This window comes from Physella acuta, unplaced genomic scaffold, assembly GCF_028476545.2.
Source record: "Physella acuta isolate Inbredline_101_S28 unplaced genomic scaffold, ASM2847654v3 ptg000464l, whole genome shotgun sequence".
NCBI classification, from domain to species: Eukaryota; Metazoa; Mollusca; class Gastropoda; family Physidae; genus Physella; species Physella acuta.
This window is the reverse complement of record NW_026731983.1, coordinates 11,354-38,464: the sequence shown is the minus strand read 5'-3', so window position 1 is coordinate 38,464 and position 27,111 is coordinate 11,354. Positions and strand designations below refer to the sequence as shown.

The following is a 27,111-nucleotide window of genomic DNA, read 5'->3' as shown; positions in this document are numbered from 1 at the left end:
TGGCTACTGTGATTAGACCAACATCCAAACAAATTTATCAGCCCAGCATAAACTTAGCATACACAAACATCAATTTCAAAAACAAGATCAGTTTTTACTTAGGATTTTATTTTAATTTATTTTTTTGAACCTAAGCAGGTTAAGAAATAAAATTTGGTTAAAAAAAAAAGTCCAGATCCTTTTTTCAACCAGAGTAGGTAGGATGGTGTGAGGTCAGTAAAAATAGATGCAGCATCCCTTCCTGCATGTTACTCTGTGCTTGTCCTTGGAGTAGCCCTGGCAGTCGTGTGACTTCCGGCATTGACCTACAGGGGAGACAGATTTGTCAACAATTTATCTGGTCGCTCACCCAGGCCTTCGCAAGTTTTATATACAAATAGGGTCGTTGAAGTAGAGTTCACCTGGAGTGACTTAAGTATATAAATGGAAAGTTTGGTCAGCATAAGGCCTAGTACTCAGCTTTTACATTTCCTGAATCAGACACCCATCAGTCTAGTATCCGAGCTAGAGACTTTTAAGTTTAAGTCATACGCTCTACCATCCAACCATGCTATACAATAAAATGTATTTTAAGAAGATCATCGCTGATGATGCAGCACATATAATAATATGGACCCATGATAGAGCTGATAACAAAAGTGACCAGTCTTATGGTAGACTAGTCAGATGATGATGACCACTGTTGGTCATAGGCCATCACAGAACTAGATAGCATTACAACCAGTCAGTGTGAGTTTTATAATTAAGGATTGTGTGAGTTAGAGTGTGATGTCAAACTATGTGTAGTATTAAAACTACATGGCCTCTAAATGGAGTATAATGTAACTGTATTACAGAATATTGCAGAATTAGTGTTTGTATGGGGGGGGGGGCGAGATTATGTTTGATTCGTGAGAAATTGTATAATTGGTGTTAGACTAGAATAGTAATTCTATTATTTGTGTTTGTATAATGGGTCATTGTATAATTGATGCAGGTAATTGTATAAAAGCTATTTATTTAAATAATAGCACATATATCTCTATATGATGTGGTTTGATTCACTACCCTCAAGACCTCATATGGTCAAGTGGAGTAGAGTTATTCTATTTGGCATGTAATAGATCAGTCTGTGAAACACATTACACCTATAGAATCAGGTACCCATCACAGCTGAGTGGATTCAGTGAAGTCCCACTCACTTGAACTCATATCTTTTAGGTTAACACACATTTTGGGACACATTATCCGGTTAAGAAATATGTAGACTAGTGAAATGAATTACCATGTAGGATACACGACATGTCGCGTGTTAGCTTACTTTTGGGCATCTGTTCACTTGGTAAAACTGAAAATAAAAATACGCACACATTGACTTGAATATTGATAACTAATACTATTACTACACATATTGTTGAACACCAACCTAGTCGGATAGTGATCAAGAGCTGTTACATAACACTTGTTATTAATAATTTGAATTTTTTTTTCAAAATTCCTTGTTTTTGTTTCCTGTCTAATTGATTTAATTTCAAAAGTTCTTGCAAGAACTGTGTGTAGAATTGTTTTATATAAATATATATATTGTTTTATATATATATATATATATATATATATATATATATATATATATATATATATATATATATATATTTAATAAGCAGTGATGACACTTAAGGTTTTGTAATAACATAATTAAATGTAAGTATTTCAAACTATTTGTAGTTTACAGTAAAGGGTGGGGGAAGGAGGGGGTAATGGTTTCTGGATTTGTGTTTATATGGGGGTGAGTGGTTCTATTGAATCGTTATATAACAGGTGGGGTTGTAGGTTAAAAATTGGTTAAGGTGTGACATCGCTGTCACATTTGTAAAGTCTATGTAGGGGAAGGAGACCTACTAAATTAGCATGTCATTTTGGATGACCCCCTGTTCCGCACATTTAAAACGTGTAACTAGTTTCAGCATAGAACATAGACCAACATCTGAACGATGTATCTAACAAGTAAAATGGCGGTACTCACAGGTACCATTATGTTAGTCTCTAACAAGTAACATAACGGTACTCACAGGTACCATTATGTCTGTCTCTAACAAGTAACATGACAGTACTCAAGGTACCATTATGTCAGTCTCTAACAAGTAACATAACGGTACTCACAGGTACCATTATGTCAGTCTCTAACAAGTAACATGACGGTACTCAAGGTACCATTATGTCAGTCTCTAACAAGTAACATAACGGTACTCACAGGTACCATTATGTTAGTCTCTAACAAGTAACACGACGGTATTCACAGGTACCATTATGTTAGTCTCTAACAAGTAACACGACGGTACTCACAGGTACCATTATGTTAGTCTCTAACAAGTAACACGACGGTACTCACAGGTACCATTATGTCAGTCTCTAACAAGTAAAATGGCGGTACTCACCGGTACAATGGCGTTAGTCTCTAACAAGTAATCTAACAGTACTTACTAACAAGTAACACTAAGGTACTCACAGGTACCATGGCGTTAGTCTATAACAAGTAATACGACATTAGTCTCTAACAGGTAGCTTAACAGTACTCACTATTCACTAACAAGTAACACTAAGGTACTCACAGGTACCATGGCGTTAGTCTATAACAAGTAATACGACAATAGTCTCTAACAGGTAACTTAACAGTACTCACTATTCACTAACAAGTAACACGACAGCACTCACCAAGTAAAGCTGTCAACAGCAGCACAGTCAGGCATACAGCTCTCATGGTGATTCTCTCGGCAAACTTCTTGTCGCAGCTGTCTCCGAGATGCTGGTCAAGTGTCTGACTTTAAAACTAATTAACACTGAAATGTTACATTCTAATTATCTGTCAACAAGAGTAATTAAAACACAATTAAACAATGCTATCACGTGCGGTAAGGCATGCCGGGAAAGATAGGGGGGAGGGTAATCTATAACAACGAGCCGACCCGCGGCGTATCATACGCCGCTATTTAGTTGTTTTATTTTTTACTTGTCAGTAATTCATAATTTGTGAATTCGACAGTACCAATGCTGCCACTGAAAATATTTGCTTTAAAAACACTAACCCCCCCCCCTTTCCCCTAACCCCGACCCTACACCCCCCCCCCCCCCCCCCCCCACGTGAAAGCAGCCTCCTCTTAGTTATTTCTTAGTTACCTCCTGTAAGTTTAAAATCGAACTAAATTATTTGCCCCTAATAGAAACCCGACTCTACGATTTGTAAACATTTAGCTTTGTAAACATTTAGTGTGACCACAGCTCACCAGACCATTTGGGGTGGGGTGGGGGTGGTAGTGATAGTGATAGAGAGAAAGAGAGGGGACTGCAAGGAGGCGCTTGCAGCTTGTTTTCTAACGGCTCCAAGAAGAGAATTATATATATAGATATTCGATGCTCGTGTTTATTGTTGAACACAAAATTTTATATAACCCTACACATCATGAAAGTGTGTTCGTTAACGCGCAGTTTACTACTATACCACGCCGTTCCTTATAGCCATAAGCTTGGGTCGTTAATGACCGCATACAAATAAACACAAAAGTAGATATCAACACGATAAGAGTAAATTATCCCTTCGAACCTCAAGGTCCGTGGGGCAAGTGAAGTAGAGTTCACCTGTTTCTGTGACCTCGGCATATGAAGGGATGGTGTGGTCAGCACTATGCCCAGCCGCCTTTACTCTCCCTAATGTGAGTCCGGTACCCATCAGAGCTGGGTTGACTCAGGGACGTTCTACGTTCTTGAACTCGGATTCGAACTCAAAATTGTAGGGTTAGCAGTCGTATAAAGACACGATACATAGGTATTAAAACTATTGATAAAAACACCTTTTTTCGTTTTAAAATAGATTTAAAACGTTAAATTACATATAAAACACGTTGTGTAAATTACATATCAACTAGAATGTGTTTAAGTGCATTATCTTTATTTAATTGGTCGTAAATTTAGTTTAACTGTAGAGGCTTGCATACAGAGTTTCTTGAAGAAAGTCTACCGCCCCCCCCCCCTCCCCCTCGAACGAAATGGAATTTATATAAAAACATATATTTTACCAGTGTCCGCCCTATCCCCCCCCCCCCCCCCCCCCCCCTGAGAAAAGAGTCTGGAAGAAACACTGCGAGCATACCGTACAAGTGTCGTCTTTGTTTTTCATCACTGCACTAATTGAATCGCCAACAGACCACACCGTCTACCACATGTCATCAGTGTATTAATTACTAAACGCCCATTTATTGTAAACACTTTTCCACAACACTGCGGTAATTAATTAGCTTGGTAAACAAAACGTGACTGAGATTTTAGGATAAATTTCTGTTCATTTCTTAGAGAGCGAGCAGTTTATCTCGTGTGTGTGTGTCTATCATGAAGGGTGCGTACTTCACGCTCTTGTTGATTACAGGACTATTTGGTGAGTACCATCACGCAAACGTTCGCTCTCTCATTGAGTTTTCATATTTCACTTTTATTTGTTATTTCCTGGTGAGTTTCAGCATGACCTGCGCACATGAATGCACTCACTACCAACCTCAATCAGACGTTAAAACGTACTGTTCACTTGTAACTTTCTTATAATAAACTACAGGCTTTGTTTGATGTTCATTGTGGCAATGCAAATAGATATGCATTGACTTTCATGCAGTGGAAAAACGGCCAATCAATAGAGCTCAAGATTGTTATTGATTTTTTAAAACTATCCTGTAATCGTTCTTCTGTCCTTTAATCTAGGTTGACCGTTGATGCGCAGTCAGTCGCAATTTGTGTTCTTCTGATAAAATTACTCCATTCTGCCATACAAAAAGCGACGCATTACCTTAAACAAGTTAATTAAAAAGTCTAGTGACATTTAAGCGCAATTTCCTTATGTTATCTAAAAATAGCTCTGTCGTGGCGTAAATCAAGAGCAGGGTTAGTAAAACCATTGGTTAGTTATTAAAACGTTTTTATTAAAAAAATTTCAGTATTTTACATGTTTTATTTACAACAGAGTTACATGACTAAAAACCATTGCGCCCCTAGCTACTGAACGTGATGTCGCAGCCATTGAACGTGATGGCGCAGCTATTGAACGTGATGACGCGTGTGGTGTGGTTGGAAAAAATGCCTACTAATTCGGTCCAAATTTTAATTAATTCAAAATTTTTTTTGTGACCGAACGAAAGTATATTTTTGAAAACTTTCTTCGGCAATATTGTTCTAAATTATGGCAGGAATCGATTGGTACATGTTTCAAGTCGCTAAGTGGTCTGGTTGCCGAGATATGGGCAAAAAGCTGCATTTTTTCGAGGTTTTTTGGCTTTTCCGGGAAATCCATGAAAGAAACCCGGAATTTGTATGGCCTATGCTCATCCTCGTAACTTGCTTAACGTAATTGCTTTTGGAACTAGTCATCGATATTGCTTCGTTGAGGAGGAGATACGACTTAAAGCTGCGGACACACATTCATCCATTCATCCATCCATCCAGAAATGACGGGTTAATAAACGCAATTCTCCAGAATGGAAATTGCGCTAAAAATCAACTTTCGGAAACGTAAACATCTTAATTAAGATTTGTTTCACGCTTTGCTATCGTTAAATTTTTTTAAAAAGTTATATGTGGGATTTATTCGTATATTTGAATTTTGTGGTATTTTGCGGTTATTTGACAATGGCTATAGCAGTCCGCACTAAATGATGAGTGCACTTCCGGTCATCGGAAATATAAGCCGGTAGAAAGGGAATTTTATCATTTTTCACTAGGAATAAACTATGTAGACGAGTCAGTATACACCGCAAACACTACGCGTGCTACGTGAGAGTTATGTTAAGAGTTTATGTCAGAGTTTCTTCCAGCCATCTCCTCAGGGGGGCTCTGCCCCCCCCCCCCGAACGAAATGGAATTTATATAGAAAATATATACTTTTAACAGTGTCCGCCCCCCCCCCCGAAAATTTCAAGTGTCCCCCCCCCCCCCCCCCCCCCACCCAGAAACACTGCTGGCTGTTTCGTTAGTTTGAAATGTTTAGTTAGTTTTTTTTTATCATGTTTAGTTATGTATAGAGAAATGATTAGGTTTTTAAAATGTGCAGGCTGTTTGATAATCTTTTGTTTTTGTAAACAAGCTGTAATTGGTTGATTATCTTTCTGGTTATATTAAATTGAGATTAAGATATTAGGAGTTAAACACTGCGTTTAGCCACAGTTTCACCTAAACCCGATAGTTTATAGTCATTGTGGGTAGATTAGCCCCCCCCCCTAAGTTAGGGCTTACATATTTATTTTCTAGCCAGATGAAACTTTTAGACATTTATTTTAGATTTTACTAGATCGTCCACACTAAGTTGGCTTTATTATTGCAATATGTGCTAAAATAGGAAAATGTAACACATTTTTGTTTGTTTCCCGGTAAAACTGTAACCACTTTTTTTATTAACTGTAATAATTTTTTCCCCCGTGGAAATAGCCGGTTTTTGTTCCACAGTTTAAGTTTAACCAATTTATTTTGAACTGATGTGAAGCTAACATTTTTTTTAGTGGCTGTCTCCTGTGACGGTACAGTGAAGTCCCTGTTGTGTGTTGCCAACGGTAGGTTATTTGTATGGTAGCTTATAGACCTTGCCAACGGTAGGTTATTTGTATGGTAATTTATAGACCCGTGTAATTATGATTTATTCCAAGTTATAGGTTAAACTAGATCGATGTGAAGCTTGCATATTGTGACAGGTGTAGTGACATGTGACAGTTGTAGTGACATGTGGCAGTGACAGTTGTAGTGACATGTGGCAGTGACAGTTGTAGTGACATGTGGCAGTGACAGTTGTAGTGACATGTGGCAGTGACAGGTGTAGTGACATGTGGCAGTGACAGGTGTAGTGACATGTGGCAGTGACAGGTGTAGTGACATGTGGCAGTGACAGTTGTAGTGACATGTGGCAGTGACAGGTATAGGGACATGTGACAGTTGTTGTGACATGTGGCAGTGACATGTGTAGTGACATGTGACAGTTGTAGTGACATGTTGCAGTGACAGGTGTAGTGACATGTAGCAGTGACATGTGCAGTGATGAAATAAAATAAAATAATTTGAATAAGAAAATGTATACTTTAATCATTCTTATGATTGCCCCTTCCCTTAGATTTCGAGAGTCCCCCCCCCCCCCCAAGAACAAAAATGTCTGAAAGAAACCCGGGCGCCTAACCTTAAGTATGTTTCAGGTTCCTGCAAGACGGCGGAAGACTGTATGAAAATGAAGACTGAGGCCACTGATGGATATGCACATACACCCATATGCAGATACGGGTGCTGCTACTATCGTCACTAACGGGGTCAACACTACAGAGATTGTCCATTCTGTTTTTATTCTATTGTAAACCAAGTCTCATTTGATTTAAAACAAAACACAATTTAATTTTTTTTTCCACATGGTTTTAAAATAAAATTTAAAAAAAAAATGTTGTTTTTTTAAAAGATAGAAAAGAGCTCATTCAGTTTATTGTTAATTTATAAATAAAGAAATTTTAGATCGCATTGTAGGACAATGTCAATATATTTTGTGTGGATGGAAATTACACTTAGGAAAGGTATTGAATCTCCCACACTCAATCGCAAATACGTAATCCTTAATTGTGATGGAAGCATGGTCGAGTCGGCAAAGCTCATGGTTGATAAATTCGAAAAAAGTCTCGAGTTCAAACCCTCTGGCAGATAAGGCTCGATCCCTCCCAACACTAAAACTTAAGAACGAAGAAGAAGACTCGCAAATAAATTATCAATAAATATGAACGAAAACAAGATGAACTGAGACATCTTCATTAACATTTGCTGAACAATGTTTTTCAAATTCATTTTACATCATTATAGCCATAGGCTACAGTCAGTGTGCTATTCAGGAAGACGGTACTCACAGGTAACATGACGGTGGTGCTCACTAACAGGTAACGCGTCAGTACTCACTATCAGCTTTCTCCGGTTACAACAATAAAATAGTGATTAAAGAGGGGACACCAAACTCTGAAGAAAAAAAAACACACAATGTAGGCCGACAAAAAAAATTGTATCACTCTTAAAAAAAAAAAAAAAAAATTGATGGGGGGGGGGGGGGGGGGTTAACTTCATTCACCACTGTCCGGTCACTTTAGGTCAATTATCCAACCCAGTAACCTGCCGTTGTCAAGGTCTATAAGCTACCATACAAATAACCTACCGTTGTTGCGTCGTGGTCGAGTGGATGACGCAGTACCTTCCGATTCTCGATCAGTTACGGGGTCGGACCCTATCAAAGCTCTCGTATTTGCGTGAAGTCTTGGAGACGCTAGAAAACAAGCTGTAAGCGCGCCTTGCAGTCCCTCTCTATGCATAATTAGTTTTTAAAAAAAAATAGATTATATATTTTTAGCGCAATTTCCATTCTGGAGAATTGCGTTTATTAACCCGTCATTTCTGGATGTATGAATGGATGGATGTGTGTCCGCAGCTTTAAGTCGTATCTCCTCCTCAACGAAGCAATATCGAGGACTAGTTTTCTAGATTTAGGTTTTTAAACACGCTAATTATAAAAACACGAGCCGGCCCGCGGCATAACATACGCCGCTATTTAGTTGTTTCTAATTTTCAATAATTCATAATTTGTGAATTCGACAGTACCAACGCTGACACTGAAAATATTTCTTTAAAACACTATAAATAGCTCGTTAAGGACCATAACCCCCCCCCCCTTCCTTCCCTCCCCCCTCCTCCCCCCCCCCCCCCCCTACGTTTAAAATCGTTGGCTCTGCTTGTAAACATTTAGAGTGAACACAGCTCACTAAAACCATGTAGGGGTGGGGAGGTAGGGAGAGCGTTTGCAGCTTGTTTTCTAACGGCTCGAAGAAGAGAATTATATATATAGATAGATAGTTGCTCCATTGATCGCCCGCTCGCGTTTTCTGGTCAGCGCAAGAAAAATACCGACACGGTCTAGCCAGGGTCACTGTGAGTTCACTTTGGTTTAGATGTGAACAGTGTAGGCGTATAGCTTACGTACGTCATAGCAAGACCATTGCTATGAGCTTGTCGAGATTTGTCGTCGTCGTAGTCGTCCCCCCCCTCCCAACCCAGCAAGAGGGAAAAACGGGCATTGTGAGTTCAAATGTTACATATTGCTTCTATTAAAGCGTACTACAACGCATGCGAGATATTCGTGTTCAAGAAAACGGGCCCGGGAGCTATAGTCTGCAGCCTATATGAGCTATTTTATACAATTATATATATATATATATATATATATATATATATATATATATATATATATATATATATATATATATATATATATATATATATATATATATATATATATATATATATATATATATATATGGACGGGTAGACCTATGAAATCAAATTATGTTTAAGGGCATGGGCGGGTGTACTTTTCGTCATAAATCCACTAAATCATCGATTTCCCACTTTTACTTGATCTATACAGAATAACCATCGTTGAATCTAAAAATGACATTGTTATGACCCTGAAAACATTATTTATTTATGAAAAACCGGGTTCAAAGTAGTGTGTTCAGGGTAATTTGTTCACTTTTTCGGTAAAAATAGCCATTTTTCGACCTAGAAAAGTACTATTAGATTTTGCGGAAGCCTAATGTGTTTCATATCAATGGAAAGGCCGTGACCTCCTTTCTTTATTTGTTCTAAAATTAAAGGACCAATCAAAATACCTATTTTAATGTGATTATTTTTCTACGTCATAAAGTTGTTTATTTTACTCAGTCGGGTTTTTCCGGTATGCAAATTTTTGACCTCAATTTTTTCATTGGCATTCAACGGCGGAAGCTAGTTAGCGATTGGTCGTTTCGCTTCGTAAGTAAACAATCCCTTAGTTTCGGCGCGTTGCTAAGTTTGATCTAGTTTTGTTTCTCTAAGCTTCTGTGAAATACTTACATTATTTTAACATATAATTATTTAAATTAAATATACTTTTAACAGTTTAGATTAGTTTGTGTGAATTATCATAAGCAGTCAGACGATTTAATTTGTTTCTCTTTCGATAATGGGTAGAACAAAACACTCGCTAAAAATAGATACACACATCTAACGAATTTACTAAAGCAAAGGCACGTCCGAATGCAACTGATTGCATCTACCTCTACTCAATCTAGCACTATTCAGACAAGCACTGGTGCAGATGTAATATGCACATTTACTAAGAAACTGCGGCAATGTAAGACAGTTTTTACAGACAGAAGAAAGCACTGTTACATCTAGTATGGTAGTGCTAATTGTAAACAACAGCCATGCAGAATTATTGTCGACTGTGATTTGCTTCTTGATGTTATCAATACATTTCCTTGCCCAGAGTGTAACTGTGATGTAGTGGCTACTATTGATGAAAAAAAGTGTAAAGGGTTTGCTTCAAGCATGGTGTGGCAGTAATAAAAATGTTGTAAACCGTATGTATACAACTGCAAAAGAATCCAGAACAAGGCCATTCATAATAAACAAAGACATCGTCTTATCATAATTGGCTTTAGACATGAGACCATGCAAAATATACTGCTGTTTCTGCGATAGCATAATTCAGTATTGGGCCCATGCATGCTATAGAATTGCTGTCAAAAGAAGGAAACCATAGTCGAAGACTCAGTGAAGGACGCCAAAAAAGACGCCTTCGCAACAGCTTTACTACAGCTCTAGGTACAACAAAGAAAGCCAGAAAAAAAGGAAACTAACAGCTGAACAAGCTCAGAAGAAATATATTCAGCAGCACCATACTTCAGGCAATAAATGTGGTCAGTTTTAGTGACATACAGCTTTAAATTTTCTTTTTTTGCAACTTTTTGTTGTTTTTTTGCGTTTTTCTCAGTTTGATACTTTTGTGTACAATTAGTGAAATAACTTTGTTAATAATTATCAGAACTGAACTAAATTTGCTCCAGTTACTCTGTATATATGTTCAAATAAAACTGATAGAACACTTTTGGAAATTTAAAAAAAAAAAAATTTTTATTGTTGAAATAGTGAAAAAATTGGACGAAATAATGAAATTTTTACAGTGATGTATAGGAAAAAAAAGTAAAAAAAAAACTATCGTCTTTTTTGAAAATGTAATCTATCAGAAGTGTTAAACACATGTGTCTTCAGACTATATTAAGTTTTTATGAAATTTGTACAAACCATTTTTGAGTTATTTCCATTTAAAAATCGTCAATAAAATCCAATATGGCCGCCGTCACCATGGCAACGGAGGATTTAAAAAATTTAAAAAAATATTTTTATGCTTATCTCTTTGAGTTATAACTATTAGCCAAGTATTACATCTTTAGACTCGGAAATAAGGAAGTTGGTACTCATCACCCGCCCATGCCCTTAACAGAAGAAAAAATAAATAAAACACATTTTAACATGTGCGCTCAACATTCGCTCGGCCATAGAAGTTCATACCATAGGCCATAATTATATTATAGACCTAACAACACCCGCTCGCCATTACATTTTCAGGAAAGATATCGGGTATTTAAAGCAAGATCTCAATATATAATTTAGAATTACAAGGAAAAGTCACAACAGAAAAGATATATTCTGCATCGTAAAAGATTTTTTGTATAACTAAATCTATTGGCTGGTCCCAATAGCGGCCGTTGCTATTGGGACCCGAATAGATGCATCCAAATTCAAGACTTAATGAAGTGAAACAAATGTGAAATAGAAATTTGCCAAATTGGCAAGAAAGTTATGAAGAATTATCCAGCCTAGTTTTTTCCTCGGCTATCATTTGTAATAACTTGGAAATAATTAGAATTTTTTCGTAATTTATGTTGCAGTAAAAATAATAATAGTACATTGAATTATAGTGAACTAATTTGACGTATGCATACATTTAATGAAATGACTATTTTTATTTAAAAGATATGACTACAAATTCGTACACGGCTCTGGTATATTATTCAAAGTAAAAATGTGTCATCGTTAGAAAAGAAACATTAAGATATTTTTAGTTTTTTTTTTAAATTCAGGCTAAAAACTTATAGATCTAGATCTAGCTCTAGATCTTGATCTAAAATGCTTTAGAGTCTAGAATCTAGATGTAGATCTAGATCTAGATCTAGAATCTACTAGACGATCTAACTACTTGTCTCTTATCACATTATTAGTCCACATTTTTTTGAAAGGCTTCTGTGTTGTTTGTTTCTAGCTTTCTACTTTCTACTCTTAACTACTACTTAACTACTAAACTAAGAATAGATCTAGATGATTAACTACTAATAACTAGTATTAACTAGGCCTACTTAAGAAGTGATGAACCCTTGCCACAAATAAGTTGAAATAACAGAGGGTCGGGTAAGGAAAGAAAAAGTGTTTAGAATTTTAATTAGTTATAGAATCTAGATCTAGATCTAATACATTGATAAATAATTTAAATTAATATTAGATTCTATGTCTAGATCTAGATTCTAAAATACTGCTATTTTTATTTTTAGATATCTGTATACTGTATAATGTATAAGTATAGTAAGTATACTGTATAGTTAACTTATTTAAATATTTATTAGATTCTAGATCTATTTTACTATTTTCTATATAGTTAATTACTAATAATTAGGTAATCTATCGTTTTAGGTAATTAAAATCGCCCGCGACTTGTAATGTGAAAAACAGGTGGCTTCTTAAATTTTAATAATAATTTCATATTATGAGGAGGATTTATGTTTTTTAAAATACAAAAATGTTTTCTTGTTTCGTTTATGATTTATGTACCTGTTTTTAATCAATTGAATTAAAACTTTTCTGTAATAAATGAAGACTAGCGATGTTTCCAACAGATGCAACCATGCTCATTTACTATAGCAGCAATCTTGCTTAAGTTTTATTTTTAAAAGCTTATAGCGCCGGATTCAGGGGGAAGCCACTCTATTTTACAAATGGCTGCTGTTTAATATATAGCAAATCTTGCTCTCAGACACTGCTGTTTAAAGTTAATTTCTGGCCTATATCGATATATTTAGCCACTGATTTAGGTTTATTATTCAGTTATCTATAATATTTGACACAAATACTTCAGAATATACTTCTTTTAAAGCCTTGACAATGAGGTAACTTTTTCGTACATTACTAGCCGCTGCCGATTTTACGTACCTAAAACGATAGATTACCTTATATATTATAGTAGGTTGTAGCCTAAGATTAGAAATGAAGAGTTTTAATGTAGTTTAAGTTTAATAACTTAAAATTTTTAATTTAAAAACCTGGTTAGTTACCTGGGGAGAGGGGTAAAATTGTCAAATCAAACACGATGTCATTTTTTGATGACCCCTCAGTGAAGAACAAAAGAAGGTAAATTGTATTAATTATAGTATAGGTCTAGGCCAGGGGTCAGCAACCTTTTGAGACAGAAGAGACAAAAGTTACTATCTACAAATTTCCCAATTTTTAAGGAGCCACTAACATTTTTATGTGCACTTCGTTAGTGGAAAGCATGGAACCATTGCCACTGGGCTGGCCACAGCACCGTTGTGGGGCTGGGCATCTATTCTACCTCCGCCCCCCTCCCAAACGAAATGAAATTTATATAGAAAACATACTTTTAACTGTGTCCACCCCCCCTCCTTGTGCGACATCAATGGTCAACCCTTGCAGGTCACCATGTGGTTCACCATGTATACAAGGTTCACCATGTATACAAGGTTACTCACCGTGTATACCTCAACCTTGCATGCCTCAGCCTTGCATGCCTCGACCATGCATGCCTCAACCCTGCTCACCTCAACAATATATTCCTTATCCATGTAGATCTCAACCTTGTATACCACAACCCTGCACATCTCGACCCTGCATACCTCAACCCTGCATACCTCAACCCTGCATACCTCAGTCCTGCATACCTCAACCGTGTATACCTCAACCCTGCATTCCTCAGCCCTGCATACCTCAGCCCTGCACACCTCAGCCCTGCACACCTGGAGCATATTTTCCGCATTCATGTAGATCTCAACCCTGCATACCTCAACCAAGCCCACCTCATTATTTTCCACAACTATACAGACCTCAACCATGCAGATCTCAACCTTGTGTACCTCTATCTGGCTCCCGTCCTCAGTCTCACTCAAGTTCTCCTTCACCACTGACCACATTAACAACCCTCAAGCTAGCCAAATTAACAACCCTCAATCTAGCAGAATTCACAACTCTCAAGCAAGCCGATCTCATAGCCCTCAAACTGGCCACAATTACGACCCTGAAACTGGCCAAACATACAACCCTCTAACTGGCCAAACTTACAAAACTCAAGGAAGCCAAAATTTCAACCCTCAAACTGGCCAAACTTTCAACCCTCAAACTGGACAAATTTATGACCCACAAACTGGCCAAATTTATGACCATCAAACGGGCCAAATTTACAACCCTCAAGCTAAGCGAACTTACAACCTTAAAGCTAGTCGAACTCATAGCCCTCAAAGTGGCCAAATTTATTACCCTCAAACTGGCCACAATTACGACCCTGAAACTGGCCAAACATACAACCCTCTAACTGGCCAAACTTACAAAACTCAAGGAAGCCAAAACTTCAACCCTCAAACTGGCCAAACTTTCAACCCTCAAACTGGACAAATTTATGACCCACAAACTGGCCAAACAAACTACCCTCAAACTGGACTAATTTATGACCCCCAAACTGGCCATACTTACAACCCTCAAACTGGCCATACTTACAACCCTCAAGCTAGCCAAATTAACAACCTTCAACCTAGCCGAACCTACAACTCTCAAGCTAGCAGAATTAACAACCGTCAAGCTAGCCAAATGAACAACCCTCAGGTTAGCCATACTTACAACCCTCAAGGTAGCCAAATTTATGACTTTGAAATGGGCCAAATTTATGACCATCAAACTGGCCAAACTTTCAACCCTCAAACTGGACAAATTTATGACCCACAAACTGGCCAAACAAACTACCCTCAAACTGGACTAATTTATGACCCCCAAACTGGCCATACTTACAACCCTCAAACTGGTCATACTTACAACCCTCAAGCTAGCCAAATTAACAACCTTCAACCTAGCCGAACCTACAACTCTCAAGCTAGCAGAATTAACAACCGTCAAGCTAGCCAAATGAACAACCCTCAGGTTAGCCATACTTACAACCCTCAAGGTAGCCAAATTTATGACTTTGAAATGGGCCAAATTTATGACCATCAAACTGGCCAAACTTTTAACCCTCAAACTGGACAAATTTATGACCCACAAACTGGCCAAACAAACTACCCTCAAACTGGACTAATTTATGACCCCCAAACTGGCCATACTTACAACCCTCAAACTGGCCATACTTACAGCCCACAAACTGGCCAAATGTATGACCATCACGCTAGCCAAACGCACAACCCTAAAGCTAGTCAAGTGCTCAGCTCTCAGGCCAGCCAGATGTACAATGCTAATGGTACCCAAACTGGCAGTCATTTTGGCATTCAAATTTGCGACCCTTATGGTACCTAAACCTGCATTCCTTATGGGACCCAAACTAGCACCATTCAAGCTACCCAAACTAATAGCCTTCAAGGTACCCAAACTAACAACCCTAGGGGTACCTAAACAAGGAAACCATTAACTAGCTCAACAGGTGTTAATCCAGGTTGGTCACAATCTAGGTCTTTGTCACCTGGTGTCACCCCTCGCCCACCATCTAGTAACTTTAACTTCAACACGTCTTCTGCAACACTCAATGTACTGTCTAGTGTGAGTTCTCGCAGACAGAAAAACTATGATTCTGTTGATCAAATCACTGTAACTTTCCCTCCAGCCAGAACCTACAAACCAAAGATTTAGCGACATAAAAACATGTGCAAATTCTCACACTTTCCATGTCAGCCCTCATACAATCCTTATGCCTTGTGTGCACCCTACAACACTTCAGGGTCTATTGAAGATGTTGATTTGCTTCACAACCCTTACTTCATGACCCCATTTGTCAACCAACCAAGGCCAGCTAAAAACAAAAATCAAAACAAGGATGAGTTAAATTTTTCTGAAAACAGCTCCACTCTGGGAGTTAAAAGAGGTCAGAAAAAGAAAGCAAAAAAATTTTACCTACACACCAACACAACTTTAATTAGCACAAATCTTTCTGAGTACTCACAAAGTGAAGAAACTGAATGATCTAAGGAGCTATAAATATTTAGTGTGAAGATAGAATATTGTATACATAAGAAACCATGTAAACCTCCCATTGTTAGATATTATATATACTAATATTTATATTATATTTCATCAAAAGTGTACATAGTGCTCATAATTGATGAAATGTTTACACAAATTTACTGATTTCATACAGCTTCATGTTTTATTTTAATATGAATAAATTTATGAGGCCAATGTGTTGTGCTGTTTTTTCTTTTATAAAAACAAATGCATTTTTTTATTAAATTTTGTAATTGTTTATTGCTTTTTACATGTGAAAAAACCTTTGAGTTCAACAATTTTATCACAAATTCCATTATGGGCCTGCATATCTGTCTTGAAAGTAGTCAAATTTTCTTCAATGAAGGACCTGACTGTATTCACTTCCTCATATTCTGAATGTTTTGTCTCTGTATAACAAAGTCATTTTTTAAAAATAATTTAATCAGGCAACAATAAAAAAAATCCTTTTTTAATAAGCAGTACTGTTTAAGATAGCTCAAAAAGTTAACTTTATTTTATAATGTATTAACTAGAAATACATTTCTAAAATGTACACATTTCTGTTACTAAATTAAAACAAACCTATTTCAAACTGTAATATTGGCAAAAGCTGGTGCATTCCCATTCCATACCGCTGAAGCCAGCTCAGTAAGAAAAGCAATTTCTTCTCTGCTGTAAAGACAGCTGATTTTAACAATTTCAAATCTTCCCATGGGTTTTCTTGATCATGAAGCTCTAACAACAAAAAGTTTAAATATCAATCAATCATTTATGAAACAAATAGTGTTCAGTTGTACTGTTTACAATTCTGCTGTCTATAATTAGAAACAAACCTGCTTTAATCACAGTAAGTGAGGACTTTAATTATACAACAAGGTCTGACAGGGCAGAAGACATAAATGTGAGGTTTGGTATCCTGCCTGGACCAGATATGATCATCTTAACATCCTCCAGAAGTGTAAAAAAGAACTTAGTTGAAGTTTGATCTTTGACTTCTTTTCCTTTCTGCAATTTAACAGTAATTATTTGTACCCCGTAAAACAAAATATATTGGTATGTATCAATAAAGTATCTATGTGTGATAGTTTGTCCATTGCAATATTTCAATTGAAAACAAACCTAATAGTTCTAAAAGCAATAAATACCAACAAAATAATATTACATAAGTGCGAAAGATAGGAATCTCCTCTCCCTTGTACATTACTGCCCTTTCCTACAAAAAAGGGTAAGTATACTTGATCACCACTGTACTATTTATATTTTTCTAAAGAGAAAGTCAAGCTCTTACTTTAATTTTATGAAGAAATTCTATTCCAGTTTGAACAGCTTCACCAACACTAGAAAAGTTACTTTGATCTTTTAGAACTTGACACGACTCCATCAAGTCCTGTGATACAAATGTACAACTGACTAATCAATTGCAAACATTTTAAAAACAGTTTAAGTTAATTTGATCTAATCAGATCTCACTTCTTAGTCAAATCAAAGTTTTCTATACATCAATACACATAAGTAGAGCTAATCAAATTTTGTCTAGGCTGCATGAAGCCATTAAAAAGTATTACACAATCAGCATTCGTAAAGGTACCAAAAATGTTACAACTGAGTAGGTATTAATTTCATACTTAGCTATTGTACTTAAACAAATAAGATTACCTGAGCACTATCAAAAGGGCACTCTAAGTGATTTCCATTGTGAACTCTTGTTATATACGCATAAGAAAATAAGATGTTTATCAAGTTAAATCTTAAATTAGCAGAAGGTTTATTTTTCTGTGAATGAATAAAACAAACTTTAGTTTGAAAATATTAAAATAATATTAATTTCATTTTATTAAGAAGAACTATTATTATTCAGCATTGTATGTAATATAGATGTTAAATTCACCTTAATTAAAATTTGATTCATTGCTAAAGCAAATAAAAGGTAGAATTTTAAAGAAGTTGCTCACTTTAAGAATATCATTAATGTCAGGCACATCAGGTGGGCATTTGTTCTTTAGCACTTTTATTATTTTTTTCTTGTTCTGAGATGAGGCTATGATTTATCTAAAATGGGTAAACCAATGTATTGTTTCTTTATTACGTGAAATATTTTTCAAAACATAAATTTAAGCGACAATAATACTTTAGGTAAAATTATTAGGACTATATATATATATATTGAAATATATATACATATAATTCATATATGTATATACAAAAAACACATACACACACACACTCACACATATATATATATATAATATATATATACTACATCAATATGTTAGAGTTTAACTACATATGTGACATTGAGCATACACATTTATGCAAATTTCACCTCAGATCTCCACTATGGTGTCCAAATTTCAATCAAATGAGACAACCGTCCATCTTGAAGTTTGCTTGCAAAGTCCTCTTTTTCTTTTATAGTAAGTCTACTCCAAACCAGGCTGTATTCTTTATCTATATTGTCAAATAATAATTATTAAATGATTTAAAAGATTTTTACTGTTTTTCTTGAAAGATAGACAAAACTTTGTATGAAGTAGCACCAACACTTACCTAGATCTAAGCCAGAAATTCTTTCAGCAAGGTCATCTTCAAGATCTGGAAAGATGTAACATGTCATTTAACTTTAAGTAATCATAATCGAGCTTCAATAACTTTTCACCGAGTTTTACCCAAAGTATCTAGAATTTAAACTCATTGTATACTAACATCTGTTTTAATTAATTTGAATTATTCTTTGAATATTACCTGTGGTTGACTATTGGTATTTACAATGAAGCCAAGTACTAATGAAAGTATTTTTTAAGGTTATAAGTTCCAAAATCTAAAAATCCTAAAAGCATGATATATAAAAGAGATTTTACATTAAGGAGTAGTAAAAATATTCATTCGACTTGAACAACATTATAACATACCTTTATCTGATTCATCAGCCTTTTGTTCCAAATCTTTGTTAAGCATGTCCAAAACTTTTTGTCTGTCTGTCTTCTGGCCTTTTAAAAAAAAAAAAAAAAGAAAACATTAGAAAATATATATATTTTATAGTACTTTTATACTAGCAACAAGTGATTTTAAATGATACTATTTGATAAAATGTCTTGATAAATGATTTTTTAAAAATGGTATCAAACTGTAACAATAGCTTCAAAAAACTGACACAAACAATTATTGTTATATCCATTATTTTGCCTAAACAGATCTTGAGGCTTATTACCCATTGGTCATTTCTTTAAGCTCGTTTAAGACCCAGTCTTTATAAAAGGTTTCAGAGCATCCACCATGTTTCTCACTTTGATAACATTGAACAGAACAATAACTGATGTTGCAGCGTGGACAAGTGTACTTTGCATCAGCATTTAAACACCTAGAATTTAAAAAAAAAAATTTTATTAAACATTTTAGTGTATTACTCAGTATTTAGTTATTGTTTTTAATTAAAGGAGGATTTAGATCTATGTTTTGAATGTTACAAAAATGTTTTGAAGCTTCATTAATGAACCTGTTTTTAAACAATTGTATGAAAACTTTTCAGTGAAAAATAAAGGCTAGCGATGTTTTCATCAGATACAACAAAGCTCAATCACTTCAGCAGCCATTTTTACCCGGGGACAAACTTTCGATTTGCACCCCCCCTCAAACTTTCGATTTGCACCGCCCTCATACTTTATATATATACCGAGGGGTCTATGGAGAGGGGGGGGGGGGTTATGACACCCCCAACCCCCCCACCCCTGCCTACGCCACTGACTAATAGCCTCAGCCGCTATTGGGACCCGGCATTAAGTTCGTTAAGCACTTGTACAACCTGTATTAAAATTATACCTTTTATGTTTATTTGATTTTTCTTGTGGATTTGCTCGTATTTTATTGTAATTAGTTATGCGGATTAGCTAGCGTTAGTTCTTGCGTTGCTATTTCTAAATACCATATTTCAAATTTATTCAAATTTATTTTAAAAAAAACGGTAACAATTGTACTTGTAGGCACGAAGGCCTTTTTTCACATTGGCCGTTTAAACAAATAAAACAACAATATATATATATATATATATATATATATATATATATATATATATATAGATCTATATAGTAAGTGCTCTCTACGTATTCATGAAATATAGACTCTAGATGTATCTAGATCTAGATCTAGATTCTATATTTTAGTTTACTGAAGGTTTTTGAGTCAGAAAAACAATAATTCGTATTTTTAGTTGGCCTGTTTTCGATACTAAAAACAGTAAACAATCAAAATGGCTGACTTCGATTGGCCATGGCAATACAAATTTCCTCCTTTTTTCACGTATGTTTCTAAAAACAACTTGAAATAATACATTCTAGTATCTAGATCAAGATATTAGTAGATATAGTATAAACGGTAATCCCTTAGTTTAGCGTCGGTTATTATTCCGGAATCGTATAGCAGTAAAAAACAGTAAAACATTGTCAAAGTCTGTCACACACTTCCGGAATTCACCGGAAGTACTGTAAACCATACTTTATTTGGCGTCATCTTTTATTTTTATACAGAATGTTTAAATTTTGGATATATTTATTTTTGTAATCATTTTTACATTTTGTAATCATTTTTACTATTTTCTTAATCTAGATTTTTTTACTTGGTCTAGCAGCTAGATATCTAGCTAGATCTAGATCTAATTAATTAATGGTCGCAAATCCGCTGCAAGCCAAAAACATTAAATTATTAAATTTGACTTCATTATTTATATTTATATTAGGCCTAATATATGTTTTTTTTTAATTTTTAGATCTACTAATTTAAATCTACTATTATATTTATTCTTGTTTCCTTTAGTCGATTAAACTTAAAAAATTAAAACATTAATTTACTACAATCGACTTTCAATTTATTTATATTTCAATGGTCAAATAAACCATGGTTTACCGTAACTCTATTTACCGAAACTCAACAAACATTACCCGATAATTTCCGACGCTAAACTAAGGGATTACCGTATAAACTATAATTAGACTTTGTGTTTAAATGTTACACTGTTCAGGCTGTGGCGAGTTGAGAAATTTTTACCCAGGCCTAGGCGGCTAGTCTAACAGTAACACTAACACTAACACTAACAGTGACTAACACTAACAGTCTAAGTCTAGCTAGCTAGTGCTAGTCGGTAGATCACAGCAGGGCCTGGCTTTGAGTCCTAGACTAGACTCTTACTCTTAGATCTAGAATCTAGACTAGTCCTAGACATTGTAGATCTAAAATCTAGATCTCTAAGTACTAAAAGTAGTAAGTTAGTCTTAGAGATGTGTGTACTTACTACTTAAGTTTACTACTAAAAGTAACTAGATCTAGTTACTAGATCAGTGGTTCCCAAACTTTTTCGACTGGCGATTATAATAAACCGGGAATGATCTCCCCTAAACTTTCTCGAATATTCTTATATATTATATAAAACAACAGGGGATGGGAACTCGGGCTATAGACATGATTTTTAATCCATTTTAAATACTTAAAGTTTTAAAAATAGAATAAAATCTCGTAGACAACAGAATTGCACACCAAGTGAACGCCAAATAAAAAAAGTGCATAATAGTGCGCAATATTTAAGTACTTTAAAAATTTACAATAGTTTTTTGAGAAATCGGAAGTAGCGTAAATTACTACTTCCGGTCAACGGAAATTACTCAAAATTTAACAGAAGGTAGAAAATTAGATCTTTTACTCACATGTGAAATTTCATTTATGTATCTGAAAAAGTACTCAAGTTATAGGCTTTTGAAAAATTCAAAGTAGAAAAAGTACTACTTCCGGTTATCGGAAATCGCTCAAATGTTGATACGGATCTACGATTTTGATAAAATATATATGAAATTTCATCTACCTAACTGTAACGGTACTCAAGTAATCGTGTTAACACACAGACACACACACAGACATACGGACAGAATTGCAAAGCCCAGTTTTTCAGACTGGATTATGCTTTTTTATGTTGTTTTTTTACCTTTTCTAATTTAAAACCACATTCATAAAAAAAAGTAGATCTAGCGTTTTCCTAACATTTTTGTGTGTTTTGGTTGTGTTTATAATAAAATACGCTCAACTGGAGGTGAACGTGAAGCGGGGAATAAAATACGCTAAAATGGAGGTTTACCCAGTAGCTACTACTGCTACCAGTACCCCTACAATACTCTACATAAATTTGAACGAGATCTAGATCCTAGTCGTCAGTGGTAGCTAGACAGCAGTAGAATGCCCTAGCCAGACTTGGGCCTAGATCTAGCTTCAGATCTAGAATAGAATTAGAATCTAGGAGAAAAAAAAATCTAGATTTAGAAAATAAAAGAAACTTTAGATCCATATCAATGATGAGTAGTGTTTCTTAATTGAACCCCAGGGGTTTGACTTGTCGATCTCAGGGTTTCTGCAGAGGTTAAGACACACACCTGACTCATTTGATTCAGTCTTTCTAAAATTGCGAGATGCAAAATAGTGAGGTCCTAAAATGCAAGAATGGTGCAAAGACAGCCTGTCACTGACATTTTTATCTCACATTATTATTTACCCTCAACCAATAGTAAACTTTACAATTATACTTTTAGGCTAGATCTATGCTGTAACTAAGGTTTCAAGTCTAATTCTAGAGTTTAGACTAATTTCTAAATGTAGTTGTGTCTATTGTATGTCTTAATAGATCAAGATGTACCTTACATACATTTACATGTAAAAAAGTGTCTAAAAAGTAGGCAGTTAGATAAAAAATTATTAATTTACAACTAGTATTTAAAGTTTATTAACTTTCCTTTATCTTATCTCAACAGAATACAGCCCAATATAGAGACACGTAAAAAACAGCTAGAAGCTTGGTGTAGTCTAATTCTCGGGTATCAGCGCCACATCAAGCAATACAATCTTGATGTTACCGAGGCACAGGCATCAGAACTGTTTTACAACAAACAATTAAATAGTAAGAATATGTGACAAAATAAAGTAAAGTACCCCTTCAACATTGTGGTCCATGGGGCAGGTGAAGTAGAGTTCACCTGTTGCAGTGACCTCTGCAGATGAAGGGATAATTTGGTCAGTACTATGCCCAGCAGCTTTTCTTTTCCCTGACTTGTCGCAGAGCTGAGTGGACTAATGGGCATTCTATGGATCCCATCTCCAGACTTTTCGGTTAGCAGTTAAACACTCTACACATTGTCCCATGTGTGACAAGAGGACTATAATTAATATTTTACTTGACAACAATTGCTTATAACAGAGAATCCAGGTTTAAAAACTAAGTAATTTTAAAAATATTTATATCAAAATTACTTTATTCTTTTATAAAAAACTTTAATCAAACTATGCTCCAGAGGCATCAGCTGTTGGCCCAGAAATACCCAATTTCTATTGTTCCGAGTTGAAAAAGACAAAGACTAATATCTATTTCAGCTTCTGACTAGCCCTAGTAAAACTAAACATTAAAAAAATAAAGATGTAATAGTTGTTACCATTATATGTTACCAAATTTGTAAATGTAATTTTTTCTTCGTCAAATATTGCTTAGTTGCTTAAACTAAAAATATCAAACACAACAGATTTGTACAAAAGTGATACAAAAAAACATATTTTTTCTAATCATGACTTTAATAGCACTGAAAACATTATTATAAACTCCCATTTAGGATTTAAGTGGGCTGATGCCTTTTACAATCTAAACTTTAAACAACATGAGTTATTACTCATTTTAGTTAAAATTGTGGTGGCTGTACATTTCTTACTCTGCTCAAATAATGTTTTTTTTATTTTTTAGGAAGGCTCTCCCTTGATGCAATTTACACAGTGCTAGAAGAATTAAGGAAAAGAGGTAGAACTTTTTAATGATTCAATTGCTTTACACCATTATCTTTTTTTAGAGTTCATTGTCTTTAAGTGGCATTGTTTAAGAAAAAAAAAACTTGAAGTATACACCCACCATTGCTTTTTAGGTTGGTGCAGAACATTAAATAAGATTATTGTTGTCGAATGGATTATAACAAATCAGATGTGGTAACTAAAAAGAACACTTGATTACTAACTTAAAGTTCAGATCTCTATATATGAACACTTTGTTCATGCTAGAAAGTTTTTTTCCCCAGGTAACCTAGAATGGAAGGACAAGAACCGTAACTCATGTATGCTCATATGGCGGTCACCAGCAGAATGGGGAAAAATAATATACAACTGGGTTAGTGTTCTTAATCTTAGGTTGTCTGTGTAACAACTAGAATAGTGGGTTAGTCTTATGGATCTTTACTGCTAGTGGGCTAGTCTTATGGATCTTATAAAATTGTATTATTTCTGTATTATGATGCCTTTATGATTATATATTCACATTTTTTTGAAGTAAGGATTAAAATTAATACAAAAGAAATGACTGCTTGTTTATTTCACTGTATATTGAAATTAAAATTTTTTTTTATAGCCAACAGCATTTTCCAGTTCTTAATTATTTTTTATTGTAAAGTTATGGATCTAATTTGGCTTTCTCTGTAATTCCTCTTAATATCTTGTATCAGTATTTGAATGTAAGACTTTAATATGGTTTCCTCTTTTATTCCTGTAGATATCCTCGAAGTCAATGAACAACACAGTGTGTACACTGTATGAGCTGACCAATGGGGATGACACAGAAGGTCAAGGTAAGGATTAGCTTTAAAATAATTTGTTGCTAATAATATATTAACTTTTTGTTATAATGAGAAGGAAAACTTTTCAAATTCGATTAGCTTTGAATAGGTAAACTTATTTTAAGTTTAAAAAAAAACATTTCAAAATCTATTAGCTTTCAAAATGTAAATGTATTTTAAGTTTTACTTCTTTAAAATTAGGAACCTGTGTGCTTAGCTGACATTGGTGGTACATTATTAATTAAGTTTTTTCTCTCCATGTCTGTGTAAAAGTTAGAGTAGAGCTATCTATTGCAATACAACCCATGCAGAGAAACACAAATAGCAAAAGTTACGCTACACACAGCATTGTTTTTGTTTCATTCACTTGAGGGTAATTTAATTTTAAAATTACATCTTTTTAAAAACTATTTTATGAATCACTTTTTTTAAAATTCAGAGTTCCATGGACTAGATAAAGAAATTTTTATAAAAGCCATGAGGAGTTTAGAAGCTGAGGGTAAGGCTGAGCTAATGGATTTTGGAGGCACTGAAGGGGTGAAATTTTTCTGAGAGGCTGCAAGCCTCAGACTGATGATGGCTGAGATGAATGTGTTGTGTGTGAGTATCTGTGTGTATGCGTGTTGCCTGAGGGGAAAAATTGAATGATGGGCCACTTAAAAATATTTTAATGTGAATGCATGTTTGACTACTGACAAATATTTGTATGTGTCACTGATAAATAAATAGTGGTATGGTTTTGAGAAATTAACTTCATTAAGCCATTGAAAATGTATTTGTTTAGTTTATGTTATGTACATATTTGTATGAAATATCCACCTAAAATGTTTATGATACTAAATCTGAGTATGAATTATAAGTGAGAAGAACGGTCAGATGTTTTACTGTAATGGTGTTTTAAATGTTTTAGCATGGTATGAATTGTATAAGGAGTTTTTTCAACTTGTTTATTTTATTGAAGATAAAATGTTCATTTTAAATGCAAAATGTTTATTTTAAATGCTTGTAATATGTATGTCTATGCTATTTTTGTAATAAATTAATTGTCGCTAAATGATGTTTGTTTTGTTACTGGTGCCTCACTGCTGTGGTTGTCAGGTAGTTCCCCTGTCTTTCTGTCAGGTAGTTCTCATGTCTGTCTGTCAGGTAGTTCTCATGTCTGTCTGTCAGGTAGTTCTCATGTCTGTCTGTCAGGTAGTTCTTATGTCTGTCAGCAAGTTCTTCAGGTATAACACATCATGGAGTCTCCACTAAGTGACTGCACAGTGCTGCTATTTTCCTGACGGTTCAACTTACAAATGATGTTAATTGTGATCCATTAAGCTTATTGTTAATAGAAATCTAAATAAAATTGTGATATTAAAATGCGGATATTTTAAAAGGTTAAATACTGAAAGAATTTCTTAAAAGTTCTCCGTTTGAAAGGCAGCAAAATTTTGTTAAATTAAGGGAAACAACTTGCCACCGGATTATCAGTCTCTATTAATTTTGGTTACTTCCCTTTGCTCTCTTCGGAATCTCATTTCACTTCTGGCGCAAATGATTCAGAACGGATTTCCTGCTGTGTAAAACAGTGACAAATTTGCCCAGCCGCCTTTACTTTCTAATCGTGAGTCTGGTACCCATCACAGCTGGGTGGACTCGACTGAACTGGAGACCTTCGGGTTAACAATCAAACGCTCTAACGTTTGACTACAGCGTCCGAAAATAAAATGAATACATTTCATCGAGTATTTTTGTTTTATAAACTACTGTTACTATTTACATATAGATTAGCAGTTGCTCTAATACTACTACAAATAAAGCATTATTGATCCCTTAGCTGTGGTTTATTTTACATCCCTCAGTGACTAGCCGTGGTACTAAGAAGAAAGGCGCCTGATGTCAGGTGTTCCTATCGCGTGTACACATGACTAACGGCCAATTAGCCACGTCAACAGCCTGCTGGAACAAGACCATCTGCCACTGGGAGCACAAACTAGGCTACAGGTGGCCAGAAAAATGTACGAAACTTTAGGTCAAAGGGTGATACTCGGGGGTGATGTTCAAGGCGGTTAGATTAATTTGGACTTAGATTATAAGATGTATAACCAAATTGGTTTAGAATAGCAAAATAACGTTCAGATAAAATATAATGTGTGCGTGTTTAAAGCGTTGTTTAGCTGCATGCAACACAAGCTTTAAACACCGACTGTGTTTTATACATACATACATACATACATATATATATATATATATATATATATATATATATATATATATATATATATATATATATATATATATATATATATGTGTGTGTGTGTGTACGCCCCTCACCCTTGATGTTTAAAGTGCTCCTCTCTGCACA

At 35.0% G+C, this 27,111-nt stretch overlaps 3 protein-coding genes and 2 long non-coding RNA genes across 9 annotated transcripts; 3 read left to right on the top strand and 2 right to left on the bottom strand.

The window, feature by feature from the left end:
- Window positions 1-87: 87 nt before the first annotated feature.
- LOC131943659 (uncharacterized) lies at window positions 88-7,944 on the bottom strand. Of its 5 annotated transcripts, none has more exons than XR_009386929.1 (4): window positions 7,930-7,944; window positions 2,692-2,816; window positions 1,265-1,327; window positions 88-305 (listed from the first exon to the last, which is right to left on the bottom strand). It is a non-coding gene; the product is annotated as an uncharacterized LOC131943659 (long non-coding RNA). The 5 variants fall into 5 exon arrangements; XR_009386925.1 differs by lacking the exon at window positions 7,930-7,944 and adding an exon at window positions 7,175-7,298; XR_009386928.1 differs by lacking the exon at window positions 7,930-7,944 and adding an exon at window positions 4,124-4,142 and having other exon boundaries at window positions 2,692-2,806.
- On the top strand, window positions 4,241-7,330 carry LOC131943660 (uncharacterized). Its single transcript, XR_009386930.1, has 3 exons — window positions 4,241-4,405; window positions 6,510-6,560; window positions 7,191-7,330. It is a non-coding gene; the product is annotated as an uncharacterized LOC131943660 (long non-coding RNA).
- Window positions 7,945-11,856: 3,912 nt separating the features above from the next.
- Window positions 11,857-16,327, top strand: LOC131943658 (uncharacterized). The gene is made up of 2 exons (XM_059303863.1): window positions 11,857-12,306; window positions 13,756-16,327. Exon 2 carries the CDS (start codon window positions 14,017-14,019, stop codon window positions 15,460-15,462), a length of 1,446 nt encoding a protein of 481 aa, XP_059159846.1. The 5' UTR covers window positions 11,857-12,306; window positions 13,756-14,016; the 3' UTR covers window positions 15,463-16,327.
- Window positions 16,328-16,401: 74 nt separating this feature from the next.
- LOC131943677 (zinc finger HIT domain-containing protein 2-like) lies at window positions 16,402-20,251 on the bottom strand. Its single transcript, XM_059303891.1, has 12 exons — window positions 20,244-20,251; window positions 19,355-19,504; window positions 19,189-19,195; window positions 19,056-19,128; window positions 18,694-18,738; window positions 18,487-18,594; window positions 18,099-18,193; window positions 17,803-17,919; window positions 17,435-17,533; window positions 17,017-17,151; window positions 16,729-16,879; window positions 16,402-16,553 (listed from the first exon to the last, which is right to left on the bottom strand). Exons 1-12 carry the CDS (start codon window positions 20,249-20,251, stop codon window positions 16,402-16,404), a joined length of 1,140 nt encoding a protein of 379 aa, XP_059159874.1.
- Window positions 20,252-20,354: 103 nt separating this feature from the next.
- Window positions 20,355-25,790, top strand: LOC131943623 (vacuolar protein-sorting-associated protein 25). Its single transcript, XM_059303821.1, has 6 exons — window positions 20,355-20,439; window positions 22,929-23,074; window positions 23,906-23,959; window positions 24,231-24,319; window positions 24,698-24,773; window positions 25,201-25,790. The coding sequence occupies exons 1-6, from the start codon at window positions 20,390-20,392 to the stop codon at window positions 25,311-25,313; spliced, it is 528 nt and encodes a 175-aa protein (XP_059159804.1). The 5' UTR covers window positions 20,355-20,389; the 3' UTR covers window positions 25,314-25,790.
- The last annotated feature ends 1,321 nt before the right edge of the window (window positions 25,791-27,111 follow it).